We start from the raw sequence: 13,972 nt of genomic DNA, 5'->3' as shown, positions 1-13,972 counted from the left end.
ATATATATTGAACTATAGTTTTCGAAAGTTTTATCACTTTTTGTTTATAATTGACATTTTTACAGCAACTTAAAAAAATTGGCGTTTTATACCGTTTTTTCAATCTCACGGCTTTGTTATTGCAAATTTCGTAATCGGACCACCGCCATTTTGTAGCTATTTTTATTACGAACAAAATCATGTCCTAAGCATTTTTTCGTACAAAGTCATCCCGCTGAGTTATTTAAAGAAAACTACTAAAAAAATTTTTTTTCACGATTAAATAACTTTTTTTCCTGATAAAATACTTTGTCAGCAAATTAGCCTGTTATTGTACTCATCATTTAAAGTGGACCTGTGTAGTTATTTCCGAGTTATCAAGGTTTGACACACCCCGAACCTCTACTAACTGGACTATATATTGAACGCAATGACATACTACATAAGTTATATGCTTTGGGTCCTTGTCCTGCTGCAAATAGTAATCATTGCCCATTCTAAGCAAATTGGCGTTTTCTTTTTTTACAGTGAAGTGTCACAGTAGATCATATTTTATATACCAATCATAATAAACTTGCCATCTTATACAGCGTAACCAAAAATTAAAATTAATCGAATAGGAACTTTAAGTGGNTTTAAAAAATGTTGTGCTTTGGGGGTGGCGATCGCCACATCGCCACCCCCTCTGGATCCGGGCCTGTGTTAGATAAAGTGACAGGAAATGTAAACTTTTTTGATAAAGTGTTATTTAGTGACGAATGCACTTTTCATAAAAATGGTCTCGTGAATAGACACAACTTTCACTACTATTCAGATTCGAATCCGCATCAATACAGAGTTAAAGAAATCAGAATAGGTGGTCCGATATTGTTTGAAGTGGAATACTGGGCCCATATTTAATTGGACCCTATTTTTTTGAAGGAACTTTAAATAGTATGAAGTGTCTTAATTTTCTTTTACACTAACTTCCAGTATTATTAGAAGAAGTTCATTTAAACGTTAGAACAACCATGTGGCTTCAATTGGATGGAGCTGCGCCTCATTATCATTGCGAGGTTAGGCATTTTTTGGTTGTCAACTTTTCATACAGGTGGATTGGAAGAAATAGATCTCAAAATTGGCCTCCCACAAGATATGAAAATACGCATAAGAGACGATTTTGAAACTGTAACCCCGCAAATGTTGTCAAGAGTTAGAACTTTTATGTAAAATACACGAAATGATGCAAAGAACGATTATTTGGCATATTCTGTAAAAACGCAAAGACTTAGCTATGAACAGCCTAATACCATTCGATAGGTAATTAAAAATTACATTTTCTGGTAAGTTAAAAAATATGGCGTCTTATTTAAATTAATCAAGTTATAGCCACTTAAAATTTTTATTTGATTAATTTTAATTTTTTGACACCCTGTATAAGATGGCAAGTTTATTATGATTGATATAAAATATGATCTATTGTTACAGTTCAATGTAAATTTCGCTTACATACCTGATACACTTCTTAAGTATTTGAAATGAGAAAATTAGGTTACATTTTGATAAAAAAATAAATTATTTAAAAAACCTTAAGGTATAGATATTATTCACCTTATTAAAACAGACACTTATTTTGATTGGAGAATCCAAAAATGCAATAATATATAGGGGATTCCTCTTAAAAAAACACAACTTTGATACTTTTAGGACATTTGGGACACCCTGTATAATATGAAAATAATTTTAAAAAGTGACCATAATAGACCCCCATATATCCCAAAAGAGAAACTTTTTGAAAGTTTCGTATTTTGGTCACAATAGTCCATGCCGTATAGCGTGAATAACCCTGTATACTATTATATTATTAAAATCAAATATGAAAATATTATTGGAGAAAAAATGGAGCTGTTTTGACGAGCAACGACGGTATTTTGGAAAGTGGGGCGAATAATACTGCGCCGCATTCCCTGTAATGTCGCTTTGGGACTGTGGGTTCTTCGGGACATTGTCCTCAGCTCTCGCTATGGTCAGTTTGGCATGGGACGGTTTTCTCCGGCTTCGTGGTCCCTTTGGAAAGTGTGATGAATTATCGAAATCATCTTACACGAGAAGTAAAAGGCACGGCGCGGAAATTACGTTTTTACCCGTTTCAAAAAATTTTCTCTTCCGAAGAAGCTTCCAGCCGAGCCAGCTCAAATACTGAAGCAGCAGGCTGATGCTTTTGGCAGAGTAGCCACCGACAACGTGCTGCAAAAATATAAAATTCACCTTAGTTTTGAATTTTGGAAAATGAAAAGTTTTCCGAATATTACGGAATTTGAACTGAAGAACCACAAAATAACAATAAAAGTACTATGTCAAGAACACAATGCGATCATCAGTTGCAGTTGACGCAGGGTTGTTGTTGTGAACGAAAAAATATTGTGCAGTTTTCCCCAAAGTTGTACTAAATTTTATAAAATTTACTCAATATCTTCAAAAGCAGTAAGCTAATATAAATTTTACAATCCTAAATTAGAAACTGTAAATCCGGCTTTCTGGAATTTAATTTTGCTTCCAGTCCAGAGGAACTTACTAACGTGAGTGTACTCTTTTTCTTTTTTTACATACATAGACACAGACTATTTTTCTCTGATGTAAATAACTCGATAGTCCAGTTTAAAATACTCATTGAGTCCAAAGTGTGTCGAATAGAGAAACAGAATAGGGAATAAGGTGGAAAATTTAACTTCCAGTTCAAAAACCAGCGACGTACATACATGTGTACTCTCCAAATTTTATACATTGTCTTAAGGCTTCTACACACACTCATGCAAGTCGGCCAAGTTGGCTTGTACAAGCCAAGTCGTCCGACTTGTATGAGTGTGTGTACCTGAAATAGGGGTTTGAATTGAATCTGAGGTTGGTCATGAGCTAAATTGGTCAAATTCAATTGCGTGCAGTCTTTTTAATAGCAAGTCGTAGTGTGTATGCGAATCTGATCAGCAAATCGGCCGACTTTATTCCAAAACAATTGAATAGTCACGTGTTTGCAATGGCCGACCTGAGAAGTTTGTCAAGAGAGTTTGTCTCTGAGTTTATTGAGATTTATAAAGAAAATACGAGGTTCCAATCGCAATTCTTCCAATAAATTTACATGTGAAAATGATTCCCGTTTTTTAAGCCAGTCTTTTGTCTACCATGATCGTTTTTTCCACCTTTTTTTTTAATTCAATTGCTATTGCAATTAAAATATCGTCCGACAACATATCAGAAGAAACAGATGAAACGACTCTCTCGCACGTTCTTAATAAAAAGGACATCACCAAAAGTCTATGTGGTGTGCAAGCCAAGTCGATTTGCATGAGTGTGTGTAGCAGGGCACATGCTGCTATACACGCTCGTGCTAGTTGACCGATTGGGCTTGTACAAGCCAACTTGGCCGACTTGCATGAGTGTGTGTAACAACCTTTATACAGAAATTAAATTCGAGTTTAAACATTTCTCATAAAGCTGCCGTTACTTCCTAGCACACTATCAGCCAGGCTTTGTTCACATTGCGGTGAAGATCCTGAGGGATATACAACTAAAGCTGCCATACACAAGCCTTCCAAGGAGGTAAAATTCGAATCAAACTCTAAAGCTTCCTCATAAATTCAATCTCTTAAAATTTCCATTCAAGCTCGTAAAACGTCCATACAGGCACTCATAAACTATACTGAGCAAGTTCAGCGCGCTAAAGACAGAAATAAAGAGGTACCACACTCGATTGTGCCCCACATAAATCAAAGTGCTTAGTGCAGAAAAATGCAAAGGTTCAGTAGAAAACCTTACACACAAACAAGAAACACATAAAAAGGATACTAATTAAACCATGTAGGGGAGACACTTGAGCATCCTGGGAATTCTCATGCAGGCGAGCAGGCAAAAATGGAGAACAGAAAAAATTGGCACATGGTCTCTGAGACAAAAAAGTTGGAGGACCTCTGATCTAGACGATGAAAGGTTTTCGTGAAGTCAGTATACATGGGTGGCAACAGTATGTGGTCCATCTGCCTTTACATGAGAACGACAAAGCAAAGTAAAGAAATCCATGCGATAGACAATGATGGCTATAGTGAAGACGTCTCATAATCTGAATAGTCGCTCCCACTTCTAACCGAGCGCATCCTATTGACTATTCAAATTATGAAACGTCTTCAATATAGCCATCCTTGTCTATCGTATGGATTTTTATGACTTACTTTGTCACTCTTACATAAGGCAGATGAACTATGTGGATTTTCCAGCCGTGTATATTATGGCCATTTGAAGTCTATCATCTATTGGTTCAGCTACATCTTGCATTGCTTCATAAGATTACCATCAATCTACATTTATGGAAACCGTGCATAAAAAATATATAATTTTTAGAACATCGAGTCGCTATGTAAAAATTCAAATATCTTGTAAAATTACAAACAATTGTCTATACTTACCGTTATCAGTTTTGTCACCTTTTTTATACAGGGTCGGAAAGTCCCCATGGTTCATCGGCCGTTACGTGAGAGCGATAAAGAAAGTCATAGATATCCATGCGATAGAGAAAGATGGCTATAATGAAGACGCTTAATAGTCAATTCCTCTTCTTATTTGTGGAAGGGCGAAACGGGCAGTGACTATTAGACGCCTTCATTATAGCCATCTTTCTCTAACGCACGGATTTCTATGACTTTCTTTATCGCTCTCATGTAACGGCCGATGAACCATGGGGACTTTCCGACCCTGTATACCTATTATGTTTTTCAAAGTTTAGGAATGTTTTTTTTATACATTGCATACAAGTTAATCAAGATTTGAACAAGTTTCTTTGAACAATTTCTGGGCTCATCGACTTAGACATGCGTACTTTTTGAGACATATCGTTTGCTTTAGAAAAAACTCTAAATCTGGAGATTAAATCCTCTGGTCTGTATTTATATTTGTTATATGCACATGACATGGTTTGAAATCTCTCTGTAAATTTCCAGTCTTTAAATTTTTACTTATGTTCAAATTCCAAATAATTCTAACCTTTCATCTTTGTAGAAATATATATTTTTAACATCTATTGATGGATATGTTGATATGTTACATTCAAATTACATGTGATATTTTCAATATATTTTACTTATATCATTTTTTTTACAAATTGATAGGAGTGGGCAACATAATACAAATATGTTTGACAATTTATTGATAAATAAAATAACAAATTAATAAGTATCTAAAATAAAATAAATTATTAAATTAGTCGAAAAATGGGCAGTCCTTGTGGGTATCTGTTTGCACACAGTATGTTCCATAAACTCTGAAATTAACAATTTTACAGTTATTTTTCCTATTTTTATCAACTTCAACCAGTTAAAAATATAAGAAAAAGTTTACTTAAATTTTAACAGATTCATAAGTGACAAGCATATCAGTAATATTTTGGTTAATTGGTTTCCAAGTTCATGTTAACTTTAGATTTTAGAGGGTCATTCTTTGAATAATTTCTGACCATATTTGACATGGGTTGATGATACTTCATTTGTTTTAAAGTTACAAAACATTCCCTTTAAAATGGTAGAAAATGATCAATGATTTATTTTATTCTTACCAGCCGCAATTTAATAGCTTAGTGAAAAAGAAGTTAATTTTTTTCCATAATTTTTTTTGACTTCTTATTCTTTTAAGTATGGCAAAACCAAAGAGGTTATTGTTATTAATTTTTCAGGAAACAAAATCACCGTATACTTGTACAAAGTGTAGCGAATCAACAAATCTCTTATTATAGATATATACATAAGAGTAAATATTTACTCATATGGATATATAGAACTCACAAAACTAAAGGTGGGGTAAGTTACACATTTCTCTCTTTCAAGGTACTTGTAATATATGTATACTATTATTCATAATTTGGGTTAAATTGTAATAAATTATATAGTCCAGTGGCGACATGAAACAAAAATGTGTACCGAACGCCTAGTGTCGATGTAGTAGATATTTTACAGCGTATGTTTGCTGCAGCTAATGGGATTCAACAAAGCTAACTAATTTTGACCGTCATTTGGAAACATGTTTATTAGCACATGGAAACAACTTTGAACAATTTCTGTAGAGCACATCATCTATTGGTAAGTAATTCGTTTATTGGTTTAATTTTTGTGTTACTTTTAAACGAGATTTGAATAGATTTTAGCATTTCGAACATAAAATGTAAACCGTCAAAACCGCCATCAGCGCTTTCGCACTGCGGCGCGCGGCAATTTCGGTATCAAAGGTACAGCTGGCTGTCGCACTAGGGAAGGCTTTAAATTTGTTTATATCTTCATTTGAATTTTTTTAAATTTAAAACAATATTTTAGACCATCAGTTGCTTAATAAAAGTTGCTTATTTTCCTGCCCTTTATCACCCTTTTCAAAAGGAACTCACTTATTTCAGAAACACCCTGTATGTGATTATGAATATGAATGTATTGATTTATATACATACCCAAAAGGTGTTTCTGGTCCCATCGGGATGGGTTTTCCCGGCAAATATCCCCAATTAGATGTTCGTTTTGGACAACTAGCAAGACACGGTCTTCCCATCATGGAATTCTCAAATTTTATTGTTTGGGCAAAATAACAAGCACTTTGAAAGTGACTGCATCTTGCTCGATCTAAAAATAAAAGCGGCGAAGAGAAAAAGATTATTCAGTATTAAAAGTTATAAAATATGTAATAAACGAAACTGCCAAGCTAGTCGAGTCGGTGGTCAAATTTCAGTAATATTTAGTTGAATGGAGCAGTATCATTATTTGTTTTTTATAATGAACCCCCAAAAAATGAAATAACTTGTAAACATGTTTCAAGTTTGACTCCCCAGGTTTATGGTTTATTTTCTCGTTTCTATTTAATTTAGTATTTCTTCCATACTGAAAAGAAATTTTTTAAAATTAACCCTTTCACGTTTTAAGTATCAGGCATAATAAAATATCCTTGTATAATATCTTTGTACGATATTAGTTAGTTAGTTTTCACACATTTGATTTTTATTTTTCTCGTGAACTAATAATTCGACAGTTTAGAGACTGAGGACCTTCTTTATAGCCAATTTAATTTCCTATAAAAATGTTACTAATGTTTTGCAGTAATCATTACATTAGTCATTTATGAGAAAAATACAAAAATCGATAAAAAAAAATTCCATTTTTTGTTGTGGCACTGTTCTCGCATCAGTTTATAATACCTACTTTTGTTATTAATTCAAACCATGTCCATTCCAATCGTTGTCTTTTTTCGCACCTGTCAAAGTAAAGTAGGACAAACCCTATATCGACGCATTTCCCTTCAAAAGGGCTATCCATTTATGTTTAAAAAATAAGGTAGTGCCATTTAAAAAAAATGTCGATGACGTCATAGGTTTATGAAACATAGCGTAAAAAAGGTTTAACCAACATGACAAAACGACAATTCCTATTTACTAACTGACGTGTTTTAGCGTTTTTGTGAAAACTCAACACAAAGTAAAATACGAATTATTTGCGTTACTTCTGGGACGCATTATAATATAACCTGAAATGCAACCGAGATATAGATTTTTTAAAAGGAAACCGTAAGTTACGTGTTAAATGAAGAGGAAAATTTTAAAATCAAATAGCGAGTACCAAAAATTAAAATTAAGAACTGAAATTTGGTGAGGATTTTTTTCCAATGGTTAGATCAATATTTTGTCAGTGGAGCGAAAAAAAAAGAAATATAGGTACGTTTCAAAAGAAAGCACCCTAATACCTACGGTATAATGGTAATTGAAAAAATAATATTTAAAATGCAGAAATAAGTTATGCTTACATAAGTTGTTAGTTGAACCTGAATTTCGCCTTGAACCGATCTTTGAGAGAAAATAACTGTCATATTTAAGCAGTTCAATTGTAAAATTTATTGCATACTTACGCAATCTGTTTCCTTTACAATTTGGTTGCAAACGTCCTCCATTGACGCAAAAGTCGATATGTCCAACTTGATTAACTTCACCTAAAAATCCTGCATTTGTGTGAACAATTTGTACCTGATATGCGTCGTCTTTGGTGAGTTTGAAATTTTTATTGGCATAACGATCGATTAGAGGCCTTGCTGGATCTAATCCTATAGAAAATAAAGTTTTACTTTATTTTGAAATAAATTCAAAAATGTCCCTAAAAAGCCTGTCAAATGAAGTCAAATAATGTTCTTCGATATCAAAAATCTAGGTATGCAAAATATATCTATAGATGAGACTCTTAACCGATGATATTGCGGGAAACAACTACTCTATTACAAACCTCAATTAGCAATGAATTATACAGTACCTTCATAAATGATTAGAAGCCACGCGACCGTCAAGCTTAGGCAATCAACATTGCACGGCTGGTATTGTCAAGTAAAAATCCCTAAATGTTAGCGTCACCAATATTAATAATTCGTTTACAATGAACAATAACAAATCGTTACGTCTACGCTCGAGATAATGCGATGCGAATTGGTTGACTAAAATCTCGTGAAAAATTGCGTGAAACAGAATATGTTGTTTTAACGTCATCTTGATCTTATTGTTTTAATAATTTTTAATTTTACCGAAATTTAATTGCCAACGGGAAGGAAATAAAATTACTGTTCCAAACAAAATTACAGGTCACGTGGTTTGTAATCATTTATGAAGGCTCTGTACCATCAATATCTAGTAAACAGGTAGTAAATTAATAATAATTATTATATAACATGAAATACACGTTCCTAAGTATTATTATGTTGAATATGAATTACAGGATCGGACTTACTTGCAAGCCCTTAGACTTAATCAAAGAAAAAATTGGTTCTCCGTTGAGATTTCTAATTTATAATTGCATGTTCTAGCTCAATTTTGATCAAAAATTGACTCTTACTATTTTTTCGTTTTTCCTCGACTTTTCGGTATTTTAAATGAATTATTAAAATAAACAATTATTTATTTATCTAGAATTAATTATGAACTGTAAACGTACCTACAATGATGAATAAACAACTCGATAAACATAATATAACATTTTACGGGAAATGTTGAAAGTGTCCACCTTCAGCTCGAATACAACCCCGAATTCGTTTTTTGATGGTCTTTCTAACTCGTCGAAATATCCCTATGTCTAGGCGAATTAAAGTGAATGCGTCTGATACACGCTGATAGGAGTTTTATAAACAAGCTCTTTCAGATGTCCCCAGAGGTAGAAATCTATGGATGTTATATCTGGAGAATGAGGCGGCCACACAATTGGTGCACCTCTTCCAATCTAGTGGTTTCCAAAAATTTAATTCAGATGTCGAACTGGAGCCGTAAAATGCGTCGGTGCTCCGTCATGTTGGAACCATAAACGATTATTTCTCATGTTTAGAGGAAGCAAATCTGGAAGGTCATTTTGAAGGAAGTTGAGATAAGACTCAGGGGATTTTGAAGTTCTATGGAGCCAACTGCCAACGATCCCTGCCCATATGTTTATGGAGAATTGGTACTGCGAATTGACTAATCAAATTAGGATTTTCGTCACACCAAGAATGGAGGTTGTGAAAAAAATTTGTAATACCCTTTCTACTGACACAAGCTTCTTCAGTAAATAACACTCTAGTCAGATAATCTGGATCACGCATATTTTTTTTTTTTTTTGTTGAAATCACTGACAAAGTTGCAGTCGGGATGCGTAGTCTCGAGGTAATAATTCTTGAACTTTGAACTCGAGTAAAATGAAAGAGTAAAACTCGTGCTCATGGAGTGTCCTTAAAACAAAAGCTGGTGATATGCCGATTTCGTTAGCGACGGTTCTTGTATTAGCCGTCGGTTCATTTTCAACTCTATTCAAAATAAATTCCTCAACTTCCGGATGTCGTCGATGTCTTTGTCTGCCGGCCCCGATCACATAATCGCATAACAATATTTTCAAAAAAAATTTTGTCAGGAACTCTTTTTAAAGGAAACTTATCTAAATACAATCTTCTCGCAGAATTCGAATTTTGTCTCCCCATAACAAAGCAGCATATCAGTAAGTTCAATGAAGGATTACCTGACGTTCGGCATTTTTACATGCACATTTAAATCGTGAATTTACTAATTATGATTAAGAGACATTAGTTTGACGTTTCTGTCTTCCATGTCGCCGCTACGTTGATTATTAAAATTTTAATTTCCGAGCACATTTAAATTAGAAATTTCAACGGAGAACCAATTTTTTCTTTATTTAAATCCAATGGCTTGCACGTAAGTCCGGTCCTGTAATTCATGTTCAACATAATAATACCTAGGAATGTATATTCAGTTGTAATTAGTTAGTGGTCCAAATTTCATTTATTTCCCTCAAGTGGAAATCTAGATATTTGGAAAAAAATATTTTAAAACATTGACACGCTGTAGCTAAGGAAAGAAGCGAAATCGGACCCATGTTGACGTGATAAAATAATCTTGTTTCTAAGTAAGGAATCTGCCCTCTAGCTTTAGCCCATGTTTTCTGAAACACCCTGTATATAATTTTGTTCTATTTGTACTTATTAATTACACGTTCAATGATGCTACTTGAAAAAGCAATCCTAAGTAAAATGTAGAAATAGTGATATATTCATATTGTGGTATTCTTTACGTGTTGGTCCTTATCAATAATGTTAGAGCAACAAATATAATATATACAAAAAATTCGTTATGGCATCTGAAAGTAGGTACTACTCTTTCCCATTAAAATCCATTATGAACTGTTCTTTTGAAGAAGATATTTATCTTCTTTCTTTTCCGAGAAATGGTCTGTTCAACGTAATTACTAATTAATTTGTCATGCTCGCCGATATTTGGAAATTTCATTTTACAGGGCTATGAAGTTCAGGAGTCTACGATCTTATTTGGGCTTCGAAATCCGATCTCTAGAGCTATGGAATTACAGCCTACAGTACTCAAATTTGTTCCCCGTGGAAATTTCTACGGGGGAACAAATTCGATTTCTAGGCTTATGGTGTTATAACCTCACTCGTATATAGGATCCGCCACCTTGAATTTCCAAAGTATACCTAATGCTGATCTAGGCCAATCAATAGAGGTTTTGTTTGTGACAAAAATAGTAGCAAACGGACTGTGTCATCATGTAAAAGACAGTCTATAGATGTATGCTCATATGGTTCCTATGCAATTTACCATTAATTAATTTGTTATAAACATTTTTTTGCAAAAAACGCATTTTTTTTTTAGTTTTTTGCTTATAAAACCTAAGCTAAAGAAGCAATCTGAATACTATACAAAGACAATTTGTAAAGAATCGAAATATGAATAAAACAAGAGGTTGATCGATCCGATCGGATAATTAGAAACGAAGAAAACCCGGAAATATCTGAAAATTTTGCGTTTTTAAAAAAATTCATTACTTCGCCATTTGCTAAGTTATAGAGCTGACCCTGTGCACAAAAGTAGTGAATAGTATTCGTACTTTAAGTGTGCATAAAGCAGGCGCTGTCAGACCATTAGTTTTGGCACAACTACAATTTGAATTTTGTGGTGCAATATTTTGCAAAGTTTCTGGATGCGTTGGAGGTGGTCCGATTTTAATTTTTCATCCGGATTTTAAAAGTAGAAGTATAATACTAGAAAACGTATATTCTAATTTCCCGATAAAATGATGAGAAATAGGTGAAAAATTCCTCCAAACATTTCAAAGACGGCCGAGCGCACGTACGGGGTGATTAGTGGAGGAAGGTCGGGAAATGAGGGTAATCGTATTTCGATTATCTACAAATTGTCTCTTTATAGCATTCAGATTGCTTCGTTAGTTTACGTTTTATAAACAAACAACTAAAAAATGCGTTTTTAGTAGGAAACATGTACATATCTACAGACTGTCTTTTACATTATGGCACAGTCCGTTTGCTATTACTATTTTTGTAACAAAATCACTGATTTAATGCTCTATTGATTGTCCTAATCGTAATTTGAAACCTTTATGATTTTTTTTATTTAAACCAATGCATTAAGAGACAAATATTTATATACAGATTTTCTTCTAAAAGTGTGAATTTGATTTTTCTCTTTTTTTGGGGTCTCCACCTGATGCTATTCGATTTCCGAATATCGACGAATTCGCCAAGCTAATCATCACTTTGACCAGACCACTTATCGAAGGGGAAAAAAGATTGAACGATTTATAACGAATTTTGAAGGGGAAGAGTACTTTCCGATGACCTAACGAGTTTTAAAGAGAAAATTACCTGGTAATATAACGTTTTTGACATTTTTGGGTTAAGATATCTCGAAAACTTGACATGATAAAGCAATTCTAAAGTCGGATTCGGATTCAGTCTGCCAAAACCTTTGAAAAACTACTGGTTGGTTTCTGGTTTAAAACTTTATCGGCCTGTGTTATTAATTACTAGCTGTTTACTAGATATTACTGTAGGTACAGGGTGTCGTGCCGCTTAAATGTGACACGCCTGTAGCTTCTTTATTTTTTGAGCGAATTAAAATTTTTTTTTTAAACTTAAAAGAACTGTCTAACTGTAATGCTGCTGTTTTTCAACTAGGACGCATTTTTTTTACGTCAAAACAGCTAATTGGTATTAGCGACTTTTTTTCCAAAAAACAGATTACGTGTTCTCATTCAGCATCCCTTAAAATGTCACCAAGTTTCATCAAATTCGATACATCTTCAGACGAGCACTAGTTGGCCGAGTATTGCATTAGTAAAACACAGGAGTATCACAGGTAGATAGAGTTTTTTTACCCTACGTTCCAGAATAAAAATTTTTGAATTTGGCCAAAAAATAAAAAAGTTACAGGCTTGTATTACATTTCGCGACATCATGGAGTGCTCGCCTCAAGATGTATTTGATGAAACTTGGTGGTAAGACGTTTTAAGGGATGCTGAATGAGAACACGTAATCTGTTTTTTGGAAAAAAAAATCGCTAAAACCAATCAACTGTTTTGATGTCAATAAAACACGTCCTAGTTGGCCGTGAACTGCATTAATAAAAACAGCAGTATCACAGTTAGATAAAGTTTTTTTACCCTACATTCCCAAATAAAAATTTTTGAAATCGGTCAAAAGAAGTTACAGGCTTGTATCATATTTAAGCGCGACACCCTGTATAATTCAATGCTACTTTGAGCATGTAATCCATGGAGTAGTTGTTTTCTACGTCGTAATCTTGTCTATGATATTAGATATACATAACTTATATACCTAGATCTTTAGCAAGAGTTTTGAACCTCAGTTGAGTGGATTTTTTGGAAAATTTTTAAATTTATTTGAATTAGTTTAACACCTTTAAAATAGAAAATAAATATGACAGTTAATAATAAAGTATATATTTTTTAAACAAGAAAATAAATTTGTTTTTATTTACCATTTATGTAATAATATTTCTTAGTAAAATGTTTTATATTCTGGCATTAACAAAATTCGACATTGTTTCACAGATAATCGTGTGGATTTAGTATCCATGATTTAAACTCGCTGGTATCCTTTCTCCATTGAAACAATTATTAAATTACTAGTATCATTTCCATTTGAGTTTTGTTTAGTAGCAGTTGAAATAACCTCCACTTACTCATTTACATTTTTCAATAAATCGAACTGATATTTGACATATACAGAGTGTTCCTTAATTCAATTGGTAAACTTCTACAGGGTGCTCCTTTGTTAAAATTAACATAAAAGTATCAAATGAACTTGGGGTTAATTCCAACTCTTTATCGATATAGCTCAAAAGTGACCCATTGACAATGTTTTTTGTTAATACATTCTAAACTAGTTGAAGTATAACTACCAAATATGTACACATTTTGAAGGATAAGTTGTAAAAGATTGAGCTAAAGGAGCTAAAGGAAATGGAATATTATTATTTGAGTACTTACAAGTTACAACTGGTTAGTGTTTAAATAGTAATTTCCAGTGTTTCAAAAATATTCCCTGCTCCCTAAATTGTATTTAAACTGTCGAGTCGTATAACAAAATAAGTGAATAAATAATTTACATCTAACGAACAACACAGCTAATCACGGCTTTCTTTAAT

At 33.3% G+C, this 13,972-nt stretch overlaps 1 protein-coding gene across 1 annotated transcript in view; it reads right to left on the bottom strand.

The window, feature by feature from the left end:
- Positions 1-5,180: 5,180 nt before the first annotated feature.
- Positions 5,181-13,972, bottom strand: part of LOC108914022 (phospholipase A1) — a gene marked incomplete at its 5' end in the record, with an annotated part of 35,209 nt that continues 26,417 nt past the window's right edge. The window contains 3 exons of the mRNA XM_018719713.1: positions 5,181-5,266; positions 6,437-6,605; positions 7,879-8,070. Coding sequence (XP_018575229.1) covers positions 5,206-5,266; positions 6,437-6,605; positions 7,879-8,070 — 422 coding nt within the window. The remainder of the gene's footprint in view (positions 5,267-6,436; positions 6,606-7,878; positions 8,071-13,972) is intronic.

Source organism: Anoplophora glabripennis, unplaced genomic scaffold, assembly GCF_000390285.2.
Source record: "Anoplophora glabripennis isolate ALB-LARVAE unplaced genomic scaffold, Agla_2.0 scaffold1250, whole genome shotgun sequence".
Lineage (NCBI taxonomy): Eukaryota > Metazoa > Arthropoda > Insecta > Coleoptera > Cerambycidae > Anoplophora > Anoplophora glabripennis.
This window is presented reverse-complemented; position numbering and strand designations above follow the sequence as displayed.